The 18,564-nt window shown below is 45.6% G+C and overlaps 1 protein-coding gene across 1 annotated transcript; it reads right to left on the bottom strand.

Moving 5' to 3' along the window:
• Positions 1–3,516: 3,516 nt before the first annotated feature.
• On the bottom strand, positions 3,517–13,338 carry LOC146259468 (uncharacterized). Its single transcript, XM_084671143.1, has 12 exons — positions 13,141–13,338; positions 11,374–12,269; positions 10,812–10,995; positions 9,620–9,759; positions 8,758–9,323; positions 8,290–8,563; positions 7,725–7,920; positions 7,194–7,378; positions 6,810–6,905; positions 6,390–6,554; positions 5,457–5,550; positions 3,517–5,299 (listed from the first exon to the last, which is right to left on the bottom strand). Exons 2-12 carry the CDS (start codon positions 12,206–12,208, stop codon positions 5,236–5,238), a joined length of 2,799 nt encoding a protein of 932 aa, XP_084527269.1. The 5' UTR covers positions 12,209–12,269; positions 13,141–13,338; the 3' UTR covers positions 3,517–5,235.
• Between the last annotated feature and the right edge of the window lie 5,226 nt (positions 13,339–18,564).

An 18,564-nucleotide genomic window follows, 5' to 3' on the forward strand; every position in this document is an offset into this window, starting at 1 on the left:
TATCTGGCTGCCTGGTCTATTGTGAATACGCACTTCAGACTCACATTATGAAGTCACACTCCACCTTCCTCTGGCTGTTATCTGACTTCCTGTGCTTTGGCTTGAGGTTGACGAGATGACTATGACATAGCCTACATATTTATTTTCAAAAAGTGCTGTTTTTCATACATACTAAACCATAGTTTTGAATGCATGTAAAACCACCCATGTCGTGTCCTCTTACCATTTATTGATTCATCACTATTCAACTTTATTTAAAACAAAAACATGAACCCTACCAGACTGAATGTATTTGCTTACCACCAAGACAGGAAGCTAGCAGTGTGTCTGGGGTTGTTATAGAAGACCACAGTCAACAGCCTGCGTAATCTGACAAATGGTGTTAAGCAGGCGCTGTGTATTCTGTAAAGCTAGTTCCATAAACAACTCAGACATAGGACACTAGTCCCTCTCCATGTTCATTCAGCTCCATGCAGTAATAGTCCAGCGGATACCTAAGAAACAGACATAGGACACCAGAGAACACTATTGAACATCACACTTCTATAATGCACTGAACTTTAGCTGGACCCTACAGGATACATCCGTCTAATCGTGGCACCTTGTCTTCACATGCCATTTTCACAGTCCCTGACCTGGTTTTAAACTGGTAGGAAGGACTTGCAACATGACTCCGGGGAGGTCCACTTAGGAGCAGGTGGTAGCATGTGTGGAGCGAGAAAAAGGTAGTTATGAATTGTAACTGTCGACAGTAATACCTTGACTTCCTACTGAGAACAGCTGGGGGTCTCATTGACCTGTTAACTGTCAAAGAACGAGATGAGAGGAAAATGGGGGGAGATCACGTGCACATTGGAGGTAGTAACACTTCAAGGATGGGGTGGCAAAAAGCTGAGGCAAATACATTTTATATACGTACATCTGATGAAATATATTTTATTTGGATAAAAACTTGCTACATGGCATGGAAAAATATATCTACCAAAAAGTGCATCACCTTCTCTAAGCACAACTCATGATTTAAGTGGTCAAGGCTAAAAATAAAAATAAAATACAAATAAAATACATTCTTAACATCTGCATCTAACAATGATCAAAGTAGTTTGTACAGTCGTATCTTCTTTCCTTGTACCAAAAAAGAATACCTTTCAAAGCACAAATGTTCCAACTTATCATTAAATAACAATTGTATTTAAGTTGTTTTAAGATTTTCTTGGATTTTTAAAAAGTAGGTTTTTTAATGTTACAAAGACTGTTTGGTTCACCTCCAGGTAAACAGTAAGGGGATATGTTTTTGGAACAGAAATTTCAGTTATCAACGGCCATTTTGCAAGTTCTAAACACACTTTGAACAGGGTAAGCAAGCTTGCTTGATTAATAACTAATCTGAGAGATGAGCAAGAAACTGACGTTATTCTGGCTTAACATGTGGGTACCCAGGTCACCAAGGTAACAGATGTACAGCCCAGTGATGCTGAGGAAAAGCTTGACGGGATACAACACAACAGACGGCAAACCCCATTTTGGAATCCATTGTACATAACTATTTTCTTCAACTAAATTGAAAGAAATCTATATCAAAATTACTGTAAAAGTATTAGTGTGCGTAGTTTTTGCTTGTTATTCAACAAATCTTCATCTCTCCTGATATATCAGCATGAAAAAATAAGTGATTGCAAATATGGTTCTCCCAAACGTTTGAAAACATATTTACACTGAAAGCCGTTGCATGCAGACAGATGGGTTTCTCAATGAATAATGTTCATCCAACAAGCCTTGTGTGAATCAGTAGGAAAACTACAAAGGCACACAAAAACATTCCCACAATTGAAACAGTTTTAAAACGGTACCGTTTCCTGAAAACAAAGAAGATACTTTTGACACTTTCTAGAGTCTCTGAGGACCACAGATTTTTACAGGACCAAGCAACAGTCTGAGGCTTGTACAGGCAGAGGTTTGAAACCTATCAGAAGGAGTGAGGTCCATTCACATTCCTTTTTTAGTTTTCAAGAAAATGTAAACATGTTTTCAGCCGAAGTGTTCATAGTCACTCATCACAAGTTAATGAAAAAACAAGCGGAGCTGGTTCATGCAGGGGGACGCGAGACATAGCGCCTCATTAGCAGCGCGTCACTGGCAGTGCGTCATCACGCAATAGGGGCACACCTTAGCAGGGCGGGTATTTAATCAGGATATCTCCGCACTCTGCTTGCTAGTGCTACACAGGGTGCTTCTGTTTAATCTGCTGCCTCCGCCTCCCCGGCCTCCACCCTTCTGTGTTTCCTGTCATAGGGGGAATGCGTCGCTGCTTTCTGCTCGGAGGTCGAGACGGTGTCTCCGTTGGGTGCGGCAGGGAGCCGATGCAAGCAGAACCATAATGCCAAATCAAATGTTACAATGATGTATTGTACCGTGTGAATAAAGTATCAAGTAAATAAATACTGAGTCCTCCTGCCTGAACCTTCACATTACTTTAAAAGCAAGAATGTTCTGCCACTAACGGATGGATGTTAGATTTGCAGTACCATCCCTTTACTAATACAACAAATACGTCAAATGAAGGTAAGTTAAAGACTAAATACAATACATGGAAACAGACTGAAGGAATTGTTGCTATAACCATTTCACATGACATAAAACTTGCGCAACATAAATTAACAACAGAACGAAAGCAATGTGAGAGGAAGGTGACTCTTACTCCCCCACAAAAAAAGCTTTTGTAGCGTAGCAGGATCATGATGTTGACTGAATGATAGTATTATTACAAGGTTCAGACAGATAGTTTAAACTAAAGCCTTTGCTAGAACAGTCAATATCACTAACTTTGAGGAGGGTCTGTCATTCAGTACTGGCTAACAAAAGCAAAACACACTGTTCAAAGACACAGGCAGAAGTAACACCACCTTATGAGGAACCCATATCTGCCTCCTCCTCCTCTACCCCCCCCCCCCCCACCTCTCTTTAACCTTTCTCCTTCTGTTCCACCTCCCACACATGAACAAGGTTCACACAACAAGACGTCAAGGTTACAGTTCAGACAGTCCCTCTCCATGTTCATTCAGCTCCATGCAGTAATAGTCCAGCGGATACCTAAGAAACAGACATAGGACACCAGAGAACACTATTGAACATCACACTTCTATAATGCACTGAACTTTAGCTGGACCCTACAGGATACATCCGTCTAATCGTGGCACCTTGTCTTCACATGCCATTTTCACAGTCCCTGACCTGGTTTTAAACTGGTAGGAAGGACTTGCAACATGACTCCGGGGAGGTCCACTTAGGAGCAGGTGGTAGCATGTGTGGAGCGAGAAAAAGGTAGTTATGAATTGTAACTGTCGACAGTAATACCTTGACTTCCTACTGAGAACAGCTGGGGGTCTCATTGACCTGTTAACTGTCAAAGAACGAGATGAGAGGAAAATGGGGGGAGATCACGTGCACATTGGAGGTAGTAACACTTCAAGGATGGGGTGGCAAAAAGCTGAGGCAAATACATTTTATATACGTACATCTGATGAAATATATTTTATTTGGATAAAAACTTGCTACATGGCATGGAAAAATATATCTACCAAAAAGTGCATCACCTTCTCTAAGCACAACTCATGATTTAAGTGGTCAAGGCTAAAAATAAAAATAAAATAAAAATAAAATACATTCTTAACATCTGCATCTAATAATGATCAAAGTAGTTTGTACAGTCGTATCTTCTTTCCTTGTACCAAAAAAGAATACCTTTCAAGGCACAAATGTTCCAACTTATCATTAAATAACAATTGTATTTAAGTTGTTTTAAGATTTTCTTGGATTTTTAAAAAGTAGGTTTTTTAATGTTACAAAGACTGTTTGGTTCACCTCCAGGTAAACAGTAAGGGGATATGTTTTTGGAACAGAAATTTCAGTTATCAACGGCCATTTTGCAAGTTCTAAACACACTTTGAACAGGGTAAGCAAGCTTGCTTGATTAATAACTAATCTGAGAGATGAGCAAGAAACTTACGTTATTCTGGCTTAACATGTGGGTACCCAGGTCACCAAGGTAACAGATGTACAGCCCAGTGATGCTGAGGAAAAGCTTGACGGGATACAACACAACAGACGGCAAACCCCATTTTGGAATCCATTGTACATAGCTATTTTTCTTCAACTAAATTGAAAGAAATCTATATCAAAATTACTGTAAAAGTATTAGTGTGCGTAGTTTTTGCTTGTTATTCAACAAATCTTCATCTCTCCTGATATATCTGCATGAAAAAATAAGTGATTGCAAATATGGTTCTCCCAAACGTTTGAAAACATATTTACACTGAAAGCCGTTGCATGCAGACAGATGGGTTTCTCAATGAATAATGTTCATCCAACAAGCCTTGTGTGAATCAGTAGGAAAACTACAAAGGCACACAAAAACATTCCCACAATCGAAACAGTTTTAAAACGGTACCGTTTCCTGAAAACAAAGAAGATACTTTTGACACTTTCAAGAGTCTCTGAGGACCACAGATTTTTACAGGACCAAGCAACAGTCTGAGGCTTGTACAGGCAGAGGTTTGAAACCTATCAGAAGGAGTGAGGTCCATTCACATTCCTTTTTTAGTTTTCAAGAAAATGTAAACATGTTTTCAGCCAAAGTGTTCATAGTCACTCATCACAAGTTAATGAAAAAACCTTCACATTACTTTAAAAGCAAGAATGTTCTGCCACTAACGGGTGGATGTTAGATTTGCAGTACCATCCCTTTACTAATACAACAAATACGTCAAATGAAGGTAAGTTAAAGACTAAATACAATACATGGAAACAGACTGAAGGAATTGTTGCTATAACCATTTCACATGACATAAAACTTGCGCAACATAAATTAACAACAGAACGAAAGCAATGTGAGAGGACGGTGACTCTTACTCCCCCACAAAAAAAGCTTTTGTAGCGTAGCAGGATCATGATGTTGACTGAATGATAGTATTATTACAAGGTTCAGACAGATAGTTTAAACTAAAGCCTTTGCTAGAACAGTCAATATCACTAACTTTGAGGAGGGTCTGTCATTCAGTACTGGCTAACAAAAGCAAAACACACTGTTCAAAGACACAGGCAGAAGTAACACCACCTTATGAGGAACCCATATCTGCCTCCTCCTCCTCTACCCCCCCCCCCCCACCTCTCTTTAACCTTTCTCCTTCTGTTCCACCTCCCACACATGAACAAGGTTCACCCAACAAGACGTCAAGGTTACAGTTCAGACAGTCCCTCTCCATGTTCATTCAGCTCCATGGAGTAATAGTCCAGCGGATACCTAAGAAACAGACAGCATATAAATCTGTGTGGGCTGAAAGCAATCTGAATGGATTAATGACAGTCTTATAAAGCACACAAATGTGTGTGTGTGTGCGCGTTTGAGTGGTTAAATGCAGTATGTCTGTGTGTTCGTATAAGTGTATGTGTATCCTCACCTCTTCCTATAGAGGTATGTAAAAAGTGCTGCTCCAAGCCCCAACAGAAGCAGTACACCAGCCACCAGTCCAATTTGCAGACCCAGAGTAGATTCTGTAACACACACACACACACACACACACCAACAATTATCAACCCTCCCCCAGGGAACACACACACACACACCTGCTTCTACCATCACAGTACCAACACCAGCCTTATTTTCCGATAAAACGTCCTGGAGCCTCGTCTCGGGGGACTGTTACAAGGTGACCGTTTTCTGTTGTCTGTGTTGTGATAGGTCGTCGTGTTTGGGAGGCATTTGTGAGCCAATCGAGCCGGCTCACTGAAAAGAGCCAGAGAGCTCATCACTAATGTCGAAGAGGGCCACCTTCTGGACAACATGAGTAGTGCAGGTTTCTGAGGTAAAGACTTGGATGAAACATACAGATATTAACTACTAGTTAAAATGTGACTCAAATCCTAGGCCTTGAGGCAGCTGCGAGAGATAAACACTCCCGTCGGCCGGCCGGACTGAGGGAGGTACAGTTTATCTCTGAAAGCATGGGATAACCCAGAAAGCTCAAACTCACAGCCTTGAGGGCTTTCCTGTGTGTGTTTGTGTTCATTCCATCCAGTATCCTGTGTTTTGATTGGCTGTTGGCACTTAGCTGTCTGCCATTTCTCATTTCTCAACATCTGGAGCAAGTCTAACGCCTGGACACTGCTGTTGTTTTCAGTCGAAAGAAAACCATTTACTTATTTTACAGGACTTTGTGCGGGCTACGTTTTCTTCTTACTTGTTTCAGCAAAACGTAGCTTTTTTTCAGCAGTTCCTATCTAGCCTTCAGAAATGTAGACAAGAGGTGGATCCAGGTTGGTTTGGGAAAGCGCGTTCAGGAGGCTGGAGAGTAGGAGGAGGCTGGAGAGTAAAGTGGTACTGCAGGACTCACCTGGGCTCATGTGTCGCCCTGTGGTGGGGGAGGAGCAGACGTCCCCCTGCACAGGGGAGGACTGTGCATGGGACATCTGGAGGATGAGCGCCCTCTGGTGGGTCGACAGGGCCTGGATGTTCCCTCTCACCCGCAACCAGCCGGCCACACATGAAAAGTTAGCCCCTGTGACACGCACACACATCGTCATCATTCAATAGATAGATATTTACATTTAGTCATTTAGAGCGACTTACAGTAAGTACAGGGACATTCTCCACGAGGCGAGTAGAGTGAAGTGCCTTGCCCAAGGGACACAACGAATCCAACAGGCAACCTTCTGATTAATAGCCCGATTCCCTAACCGCTCAGCCATCTGACCCCACCAGGTATACGCGTCATACAGTATGTGTGTGCTCGTGTGCGTGCGTAGAGTCTCACCCTGCAGATAAAGAGCAGAGATGCCACAGTTACATCGCTGCTCAAGATAGCCAGCCACTTCCATGACTCTGCTGCCCTGTATCAACCCACTGCAGTCTAGACAGAGAAGACAGATTGACACAAAGACAGAGAGAGAGCAAGAGAGACAGAGGGAGGGAGAGACAGAAAGGGAAAGAGAGAGAGGGAAGGGGGAGCCAGTGAGAGATAGGCAGAGTGGGAGGGAGAGACAGAAAGGGAGAGTCGATTAATTCATATTACAATGGCTAGGGAACAGAGAAGTATTTCTGCCATGTGTCATGACAACAAGATTGTCTGAATACCTCTGAAACACTCAAACATATAATCATAGCTATGCACTATAATTTTCCAGTTGAAACTGCGTACTTCCTGAATGCTCTTGCCAATCACTGGAGAGAGGCCCCAGGCATAGGTCGATGGCGCTGGAGTAGGCGGGGCTAGGACAAAGGTTGGTCAGGTGGGGGGTGGGGGAGGAGCTTGTCCAGGAGGAGGCGCTTCTGACATCACAACACGAACAACGACTGAGGGAGACGGGACCGTCCTCTACGGACCTGCATGACGACACACACACACACCACACACACACACACCACACACACACCACACACACACACACACACCACACCACACCACACCACACACACACAGGGAGCTTGTCTCACTCTCTATACTAATACCCGTTAATCGAGAGACCGCAGATAGAGTGCGGCTAGTCTGGTTTGTTATATGTTTTAGATCTATTACTTTTATCACTTGTATTATTGTTTTTCTTGATTTTATGTAAAGCACCTTGAGCTGCAATTCCTGTATGAAATGTGCTATATAAATAAAGTCTTACTTACTTACTAATCAGGGACGACACGCATGTGGGGGAGCTCAGAGCCGGTGGGACCTTACCTGAGAGCAGGCTTCACCTGCTGCCCCCTGTTGGCGGAAACGGAGGACAGCAGCAGCGGGCTGTCGCTGAACACCAGCGTGTCTCGCAGGCTGCTGCTGGACAGGGAGGTGCCGGCTCTGCACACGCTGAGAGAGCCGTAACACAGGACCACCGCCCCGCGCACCGGCACTGTGGCACCGTCAGGGAATGCCTGGTCTGGGGAGGAGAGACCGCGGAGGAAGAGAGAGAGAGAGAGACAGAGAGAGAGAGGGGGTAGGGGAAGGAAAGGGGGTGATGTGAAGGTGAACGGAAGAAGGGATGGATGGCATTTAGAGAGATAGAGAAGAGGAGGGTTACGGGACAGGCGCAGAGAGAGAGAGAGAGAGAGAGAGAGAGAGAGAGAGAGAGAGAGAGAGAGAGAGAGAGAGAGAGAGAGACAAGGAGGGAGGGAGATAGGTGGAGAGGAAAAGATAAGTGTGAAGAGAGTGCGATGGAGAGAGAGAGAACGAGCGAGAGAGCAATGCTCGGTGGCCGTCTCACTCGGTTAATAACGAGTCCTCGAGTCTCTACCAGCTCTGCCCTCACCTGCTCCGGTGACATTTCCAACCAGGTAGAATCCGTCGAGGTTGGTGAACCCTGTCAGAGGGAGGGCCATCACTGTCCAGGTGTGGTCCTGTTCAAACACGGTCAGGTATAAACCTTTCAGAGCGGTCAGGGGCGGTCCGAACAGCTCCACAAACGCCCTCTGCTGGCTGTGGTTGGTCCAGCGGGCGCTGGCCACCTCACTGATGACCAGACCCTCAGGCGGAGGGGGCGGGATCGGACAGGCGTTGTCCTTGAGAGGGGTGGGCACGGCCACCTGAAACACAAGTATTTTTTTTTTTTTTAAAGACAAGCGTTTTGTCGTTTCAATCTAGGAGAGAGATGCGCCGCGACCTGCAACCATAGCGACCGCACCCCGTGCCAAAAAACGAGGGATCAATAATGCACGGCGCCCCCGTTTCCCGCGTCTGTTCCTCGACCCCGATGATGCAAGAGCTGGCGGGCGCTCACCGTGAAAGCGGACAGGTCTGCAGGCTGCAGGCTGCCACAGCGGCTCAGCCCCTCGTCTCCCTCCTGCGCCTCGGGGTCCTCCAGCAGGGGGAGCTGTCCCGGCGTGAGCGCGTCGCTCAGCTCCTGACACTCCTTGTCCGAGCCCCTCAGGCGATACACCACGGCGTCCAGCAGACCCCGGGTCGGGATCCCCGTGTGGCCGGCCGAGGGCGGGCCGTAGGGGCTGCGGTAGAGCGCCACGGCGTCCGGGCCGTTCTGGATGGTGTTGGGCGGGAGGCGGACCGAGGGGGCGGGCACCATCTTGTCGCTGCCCACCAGGAAGAAGCCGTGGGCGTTGGTGTAGTGTCCGCTCAGGCTGATCTCGCGGTAGGGCTTGCTGTTGTGGCCGCTGAACAGCAGGAGCCAGAGGCCGTCCAGGGAGGCGCGCCGGGCAGACGGGTGGAACAGCTCCACGAACTCGCTGTCCTCGGCTGAGCCCGGGGTGTCGCTGTTCACCTCGCTGATGAGGAAGTCCTGAAGCGCCCATGGGGGGAGGTCAGGGGGCATGTCTGTACCCACAGGTACCACTGGGGAACCACAACAAGGAAGGAAGGTTAAAAATAGCAATAATGTGTGCGAGTCCTCGCCCTAACCCTTTTCTTTACAGATCTGGCTTCTTATTTGCAGTGTTTACAAATAGTATCAACTAGGCTTTGCACTGGGGGGTTAAGCTATACAAAACATATTTTAGAATGTCTTTTTTTTAATGCATATGTGTTCTATTCAAATTAATCCAGTTAACTCCTCTTCTTTCAAAACAGGGTTGCTCCCGGGCATCCCAAGCCTGTGTGGTAAGCTTTACGCAGTCTGCGGTGCCCCTCACCCGCATCGTGTGGGCAGATCTTGGGCCAGGGACACTGGTTGGCCTGTCCTGGTGTGGGCGGAGCCTCCCAGAACAGCCCTGGGTTCCTCGTCTCGCTGGCCGTCCCACAGCGGCTCAGGGGGATGCCGCCCTCTCTGAACCTGAGGGGGTCAAGGGTCAGAGTCAGACGTACCGCCTCGCCAGCATCCGCCAAACAAGGTCAAATCCCCCCCACGCGAGAGGAGGGAATGTTCCCCTTTCGATTTTCTTCCTTGTGAACAAAGGATGTTGGGATGATGGACTCAACAGAGCAGTAAAGAGTTTGCAGTTTACATTGTCATAGGTATGTGCTATGCATGTCGATGGAATGAAGGTTTTGCTAATATGGTTGAAGGGTTACTGCAGGGCAAAGATAAACAGTACTAGCAGTAAAAGGTTAGTAGCATCTAGTTTGGCATCGAATCCACTAACAAATCTGACATCCACGACATTCTACAATAGCTGGGAAAATGAGCTGTTTTTCACTGTGGATCATGACTTGTTAAATAAGTAATAGGAAAAACGACATTGAAAACAATCCAACAATCTGTTGCAGGGTGTGGCTGAGAGGAAACTACTGAGCCCACATATGAACACACAAATACAGGAGAGGTTTTATACTGTAGCATGCACAGCTCTGGACAAAAACTGAGAGACTACTGCACCTTTTTCTTTCATTTAAAAAAAAGACACTTTTGAGCTAGGAACAGAAAGGAAAAATTTAAGAGGCCATTGCAAATTTTACCCTTCTGTTCCTCACTCAAAATTGAGGATCAAAAAATGAAAGAAAAAGCTGCAGTGGTCTCAATTTTTCCAGAGCTGTTGTAACAGTTTATAAACAGAAATACCTGTACCTCTGTCTGTACGAATGTTGCACTGTGAAATCCCTGTATCTCTGTACCTATACTGAGGAGGAACGCTCGTTAAGACAGATGGATTGCTCGTTAGAACGGAAGGATTGCTCGTTAGGACAGAAGGAGCGCTCGTTAAGACAGAAGGATCGCTGGTTAGGACAGAAGGATTGTTCGTTAGGATAGAATAATTGTTCGTTAGGACAGAAGAATTGTTCGTTAGGACAGAAGAATTGTTCGTTAGGACAAAAGAATCGCTGGTTAGGACAGAAGAATCGCTCGTTAGGACAGAAAAATCGTTCGTTAGGACAGACAGATCTTGCCTGCTGCTGAGCTGGTACGGCTTTGTGTCGGGCACCAGGGTCTTTACGAGGTCGTCACTGGGCGGGCTGCCGGGCCCAGCGAACACGAAGGCGTCCAGGGGTACCTCGGTCCTGCTCAGGGCGCTGCCCGCGGGGAAGTCTGCCGCACTGCCCCTGTACAACGCCACCGCTCCAGAGTCATCTCCTGGGAAACACACGGCACACATTCACAACCGCTGCCCCAGTGGAGACCAACACTCATGGTGGCTATGTTTGTTTAGCAGAAGCTAAAAGTACAAGGGGGGGATTTGAACTGGTAACATCTTAATCTCTGGGTCAAATGCTTAAACCACTGAGCTACGCCTTTCTCATGGTATTCTATTCTATTATTTTATTTGCACTCTGCGACATACGGAGAGAAGAGAAGATGACAAAAGGAACTCCAGAGCTACTGCCACACAAAATTCAAAGCCATCATCGTGACACAGCTGAACAAGGATCCTTTAGATAGACAAAAAAAGTAGATTGATGAAACTAATGAAAGTAAATCGTCACTATTGGAAAAAGTCTGGGTCAGTCTCACCTTTCATGTGGGTCTTCCCTACGACGACGGTGACTATGCCCTTCCTGGAGACGTCTACATCCACAGTCATGCTGACCCTGTCCGTCCTTCCATCCAGAACCACCAGCGCCAGAGAACCAGAAGACAGCATTTTGATCTCCACGTACCCATCCACCTGACCGCCTCCCAGCTTCAGCTCATTGATGACCGAGGTGTCAGTGGGGTACCCTGAAGTTGAACAGTTGTTGCGCTGGCTGGGAGAGGGCGCCGCCATCCTGAAGCCCCAGTGGTCCCAAGACAGGAGACACCTCTCCAGAGACTCGTCCCCCTCGTGGAAGCCTTCGTCCTCCACAAAGGCTTCCTTCCCGGGGGTGAGGATGTCCGCGAGGACCTTGGGAGAGCCTCCGGACCGCCACGACGTGTACACCACCGCGTCCAACAATCCCACGGCCGTGACGTTCATCTTCTCGCTGTAGCGGGCGGCCGACGTGTGATAGAGAGCGATGGCGTCCGGCCCGTTCTGGACCGTGTTGGGCGGGAGGAGGATGGCCGGTTTGGGCAGCATGTCCACCGAACCCACCAGGAAGAAGCCACGGTCGTCGGTGGAATGGCCCTTCAGGTCCAGAACCTTGTAGGCCACGTTCCCGTTGCCGTTGTAGAACACCAGGGTGTAACCGTCGAGGGAAGCCCTTTGGCCACTAGTGTGGTATAGCTCCACAAACTCTGTGGTGTCAAGTTTGGGGTTGTCAGCGTTGATCTCACTAATAATGAGGCAAGATTCGCCTTTGACCTGCAGCACCACCAGGGACACTGAGACCCAGACAGTGACCACAGGAAAGGACAAGCTTAACACCATGGCTTTCAACTTCCCCAAAACGAAAAGTCAAAGTTGAAATGCATGGACAGGGGTTGAGGTTCTGCAAATTGAAATAGAGGATAATGCTGACTTGAACATTCAGACAATGTGGGTATTGCAAAATGATCTTGAAAAGCTGGATCTGATAGTTAAATACAAACAATTGCAGGCCTTGAGAGTGTAATTCGAGCAGTACTTTCTATCTTACTCATCACATTCGTTAACCCATACTGAGGTTGAAATACTTTCATCATAAGCGATTGGAAAAACAACAAAAACCACATAGGGCCTACCTGTCTATTTTCAACAAGACTGAACAAGTTAAGAACAATATCAGTGTCAACATTTTATGAATCACGTTGTTTTCCCAAAGAACTCTCAATTCTTAAAAGGGTTGTTTACTGGATGTGGAATTATTCGTCTGTGGAATTAATGTGGAATACACGTTTCAGACAGCAGCGAGATGTAGTTGGGGTAAATGAAAAGCAGTCTTTTCTTGATCTGCCACTCGGTGATGTCGAGATTGGTGACATTCAATGTAACTTCCTATATTCAATTAAACTGTTGGTGCCTGTTATTCTAGACATGTAGACTAGGTTACATTTGACAGATTTGCCTAAATTATTTTCGACGTATTGAACCAAAATACGATAGAGGCGATATGCACGTTCAGTACGATTGGTTACAGCCAACAAAGTTTTTTTTCTTCAAGGCAAGCATTTAGTTAAAAATATGCTAAATGGATGCACGATCCAACAACTGAAACTTCTTATAAGAACAGTCAGGTGTGATTCACTCGTTATATCCTACTATTCATCACCGCAACAGTTATTCAAGCCACGCTAACGTAGGCTATACTGGCTTTATTCTTCGCTTCGAAATCGGTATTCAATCAAATGCCACACAAGATTACAATCAGAGACATGATTTACCCTGGTCTTCAACCACTTTCTCCTGCGACGAAACGCTTGCTATAGTGTTACAATCCCAGGGTCGATGACTAAAATGCAGTAATCCGAGAGGGATATTTAGAAACTTGGTTACTGTCTCTGCCGCTCCCAGCGTTGTGAGTCTCCTCATTGACAAAGCACGTTCTCCCCCCTCTCGCGTGCGTGGGCGGTCGGAAGGGAATGATGCTTGGGTATCCTTCTAGTGCTGCGTAACATTCCAGGCCAAGTTCAGCTCCGTGGCAGGCTGGTTTTATGATACAATGTATCGAAATGTTAACTCTAGATTATTTTCCTGTTGCTGCAAAGGGTATCTGGCTTTTGTAAAAGGAGTCTTACATTGTTCCTAATCATTTAGAGATTAAAGGAATGTCCTGGAAGAGTTTACTGCACCTTGATTTACGGCCTCTGTCAGTAACATTGTCAAAGAATGCGTGACTGACATGGAAAAGGCGGCAAATAAACATTTGCGTAATATAACACAGCAACAATATATGAACCATTATATATAGCCTATATATATATATATATATATATATATATATATATATATATATATAGGCAGACAGTGACCACAGGAAAGGACAAGCTTAACACCATGGCTTTCAACTTCCCCAAAACGAAAAGTCAATGTTGACATGCATGGACGGGGGTTGAGGTTCTGCAAATTGAAATAGAGGATAATGCTGACTTGAACATTCAGACAACGTGGGTATTGCAAAATAATCTTGAAAAACTGGATCTGATAGTTGAATACGAACAATTACAGGCCTTGAGAGTGTAAATAAACCTTTGCAGTAATATAACACAGCAACAATATATGAACCATTATATATATATATATATATATATATATATATATATATATATATATATATATATATATATATATATATATATATATATATATATATATATATATATATATATATATATACATACTTGTTAGTGTCTCCTTGTGTGTTCTACCCCTGTCTCCCTCTCCCTCCCCTCTCTTTACCTTTCTCTCTCCCCGCTCTCTCTTTTACCCCCCTCTCCCCTCTCTGTATGAAATTATCATACAAAATGTAATCGTATTCATAACTAACCGTAAAAAGTTTTCAGGGGGGGGGGGGGACCTTCAGACTCCCCAGCAGATTTCGTCCCCCCGCAAAGTTGACTCAGTGGCTACGGCCTTGACCCAATGTGACTGCAGACATAAGGAACCTGTTGCAGAAAAAGAGTGAAAGGGAACTAAATGTAGATTTATGAGCTGAACTCATGCATGGTTTGTCTGTAAAAAGAAAAGAAAAGTATTAATTAGATCAGTTTTGAGAGAAACGGAACGACTGACTCCTCTGAAAATAGACACTCCTCACCATGTCCCTGAAGGTTTATAAACTGGTCAAAGTAACTTGATTTTATTCTGTCCTAAAAGATGATGAGCAAAATTAGAAGAATCACCAACAGTGCCCTCTATAAGAATAGGAACAGTTAAGCCCCCCCCCCCTCGTCGTCCCCCCCCTCGTCCCCCCCCCCTCGTCCCCCCCCCTCGTCCCCCCCCCTCGTCGTCGTCCCCCTCGTCCCCCCCCCCCTCGTCCCCCCCCCTCGTCCCGTCCCCCCTCGTCCCCCCCCCCCTCGTCCCCCCCCCCCCCCTCGTCCGTCCCCCCCTCGTCCCCCCCCCCTCGTCGTCCCATTTTTGGGGGGTGCCAGATATAAAGAGTGACAATCTGCCTCATATTCATTCACATTTTCATATGGCAAATTAAGTTAAAATGATTAAACAATTGTAGACAAATGCACTAAACATCCACTAGATGGCTCTATCTGCACAGTTATGTAATTACATTTTTGAACCTGAAAGCAGGGTTCAAATTACCGGGGGATTTAGGGGTGCCTGGCCCCCTGGGACTTGGACCCCCCAAAAACAGGTAAAAACAACAGGTCGGGGGGTCGATACATTTATAAATTGGTACCTGTGATGTTGATTGTTTGGGATATATATATATATTTTTTGTGTGTGTGTGTGTGTGTTTAACCCCTATTTATTAAATGTAGACTAACCTGGCTGTGCTATATCTGACGTAAATGTAAAATAAAAAAACTTGTCTGGACTGAAGCCTCGAAACTGGATTGTGCCAATTCATTAACAGACAGGCCACTCTCGTGCCAGTTCCCCATCGGAGCTGCACTAGTTTAGCGTTGTTTGTCTGTCTTGAATGCAAAACAATGCCATTCAATTTGTATGCCAAGGTATGAACTCGTTAACAAAGCAGTGCCTTAACCCCCCATTAAATGATAAGTTTCGTCCCCGTTCGCGGAAGTCTGGGCTCGCGCCATCTAATTAGCCTGTGTTCGGCACCTAGCGGAGTGTGAGACGGGTAGACAGCGGCCGGTGCACCAACGTTAGGAGAAAACACAGGCGAAGGGAGAACAATTAACAGAGGCCAAAGCCGGAAATGCAGAGCTAGTTGACAATGACTTCACTCTCAGGCCGAAAGGAAATGAAATTGTCAACCATTGAAAATGACCATGAAATCTTTTTCCAGGGCCGAATTGCGAACTTGTGAGAACTTGTGATTATTTCCTGTAGCCTATCGACTGTGGCATTTGTTAGACTCGTCAAACCGTTCACAGCAATGTGTTTATTAATTGGGAAGAGTAAGAGCGAAAAACATCCATTAATAGGCCTACATCAGATTTTGACATTGAAGAAGGTCAATTGGTGCTCTTGTGCATTACAAGCCAACCGCACCAACAAAAAAAACGGCCAATGACATTTCACTCACTGTGCATGTAAGTCCTTGAGCATTTTAAATTGAATTTCTGTCAAAACACTTTTCACTGCTCAAAATGTCCAAGCAGAGATGTTGACAAACCTGCAAGGTATTCTCTGACAGCCATGCCTCCTTTCCCCCCTCCCTCCCTTTCTCCCTCTGTGCTCCATCTTTCCCTCCCTCTCTCCCTTCAATCTTCTAGATCTGTTTTTCCTTTGGGCTATACCCCACAGGCTTCTACAAGCCTCAACTGGCAAACTACTAAGATAAAACGAGAAGTGAAACATGACAGAAAGCCCCGCGTCATTAGACCTATTTAAACGTGCGTTGCGGTATAACGGCATTGGCCCATCCATCTCGGCACAAATAGGATGTTGATGTTTCTGTGAGGTGGATGAATGTCATGTCGCTCACTCTGTCACAGCGTTGGCACGCCCGTGTTTGGATCTGAATAGTGTTGACTCATTCTGGCGACAGGAAGACACTGAGCGTCAAGCCTGAATCATCTTGTACATTTTACCACCAGCACCAGCCTGGCCTGTGGGAAAGCATATGCACTTGCCCGGGAGTATTTTGCCAACCGCAAGAACAACACGGTTCAAACAACAGGCACAATCCCAGAACCTCACACATCCTGCCATAGACTCCCCGCGGAGAGCCACTTGAATTGCGGCACAAAAAAAGAAAAGGATCGATAGTGACCTAGTGGACTCCATGTTGTTGAAATAAGCCAACCTACCCATCAGTTGTGGTCATGCAATTGCAGTGCTGGAAAGCGGGGAAAAAAGATTGAAACATCGGCTTTCATAGGCCCCTTGGTTCCTACATGAGCGTAAACATCATATCCCGGATATAGCACCGGTTTTCATGTATGACTTTGCATGCCGAGGGCCCTGATGACATCCCAAGGGTTCTCCAACCTCATTTTCCGTCTCATTAGTCTGCGCCTGGCGAGCGTGGCATTCTGGGTCCAGAACCGCATTTGTGGAGGAGAATGTGGGGTAGAGCAGAGGAGGCAGGGTAAAGGTGGAGTTTGACGTGGACTGGGGCCATCGGGGGTTTAAACCATTGTTTTCAAGGAACAAAACAACAACGAGATATGTGTTAGGTAATGATGCAGTTCACGCTTGTGGTGTGCGTGTATTTTGTGCAGTGTGTGTGAGTTAATGTACGTCTGTGTGTGAATGAGCGTGTGTGTTTAGGGTCTATACCTGGGGGAAAGAGAGTATACCTCACTGGTATTTGACATTGATAAATGATGAAAAACAGACTATGCTGCCTCTTTGAGACACACGCACAAATTAAATGTGCGCACACATCCTTGACACACACACACACACACACACACACACACACGATGTACTACCCCATCCTACTCTACTCCACGACAGCTGCCCAGACCACCCCATCAGCATTCACCATGCATCATCACCTCACTCCATCCAATCACGTAGGCTTAACCATGTACAGTGTGCATGGAGGGAGGAGGCTCACGCTGTGAGAGAATCCCTTTGTGTTCCCTCAGTATTCCCAAGGTCATCTGGAGGGATTCTACACTGCCAGCTCGTCAATACTTCAATTACCCCCCCCCCCACCCCCCCCAAAAAAACATTTGGGTCAGCCAACTGACACACGCTCATGCATGTTTGTTGTTTAAACATGCATGCATGTATAAACAACAGTTTGTGTTTATACATGTATATATTATAGTTAGCTTCCAGGTTAATGATGAGGAGAGCATCCGTGTGTGGCCGGTCAGATGATGTCTGGATAAATGATGGATGTGTTTTTCTGCTGACTCCCTCCTTAAGGAAATGAAACCCACTCTCCTATCAACAGTATGAAACCTCAGGGTCATGTTATGCCCTGTTCACCTGATGCCCTGTGGGGAATTTCCACGCATGATCTAGGAGTGATAATCTGAAAGGGTTAAAAGTAGCGTGGAGGGAATGGGGGGGCGACACACCGTATCGTATTGACATCGAATTCAATCCACTTTATTAATCCCAAATGAAATTCAAGTGTTCATGAAAACTCTGGGGTGCAGGATCAAAGATGAAGGTTCCTATGGTAACTACTGACCTCGGTGCACCTGACCTACATATGTTGGCGAATGTACGTAATGGCGGAATGCTAACCATCTGTTGTCAGCACTCTTTCCCTTATTTTGAAAACCCATCAGATCTTCAAGACCAGACAGGCAGCACTGGGCGGTTGTCCTTGGTTTGAGGGACAAACAACCTTCCAGACAAGCAGTGCCGACACGGACAGCTATTTTCTAAGATAAACAATGTAGTCTTATCTCCTCCGAAAACTGACTTTAATATAGAAACATTTGGCTTGAAGTGCATTCTGTTGAAACGTGCTCGGTAATTGATGGGTTGAGTTTTCAATGGGATGCAGAAGTTCATGGGTCTTGATTTATGTTTCATCATCAATAGACAGAATCGGTATTATATATCTGTCAGACTGATGAAAGACCTTTCCTATTTGGTGGCTATTGACATATTTCACAAGAATGAAGCACTACATTTACAATGAGTAGAGTCTGTTTGAAGGGAAAGGAAGTGTCCTGTCTTCCACAAATAGTGGTTCCTGGATAATAGCATGTTTGTTCTACTTCAGTTAGCCCTGATCCAAAACCAGGACGGTG

The sequence above is a fragment of the Hypomesus nipponensis genome, chromosome 13 (genome assembly GCF_054491055.1).
Source record: "Hypomesus nipponensis isolate SF chromosome 13, ASM5449105v1, whole genome shotgun sequence".
NCBI classification, from domain to species: domain Eukaryota; kingdom Metazoa; phylum Chordata; class Actinopteri; order Osmeriformes; family Osmeridae; genus Hypomesus; species Hypomesus nipponensis.

What these genes read in the sequence shown, in the direction of transcription:
- LOC146259468 (XM_084671143.1), bottom strand. Translation starts at nt 12,208, where the DNA reads ATGGTGTTAAGCTTGTCCTTTCCTGTGGTCACTGTCTGGGTCTCAGTG. An exon ending in CAGGTGAAGCCTGCTCTCAG is followed by an intron (nt 7,379 to 7,724) that starts GTAAGGTCCCAC and finishes GTCGTCATGCAG; the next exon opens with GTCCGTAGAGGACGGTCCCG. An exon ending in TTGGCAAGAGCATTCAGGAA is followed by an intron (nt 6,906 to 7,193) that starts GTACGCAGTTTC and finishes TTCTCTGTCTAG; the next exon opens with ACTGCAGTGGGTTGATACAG.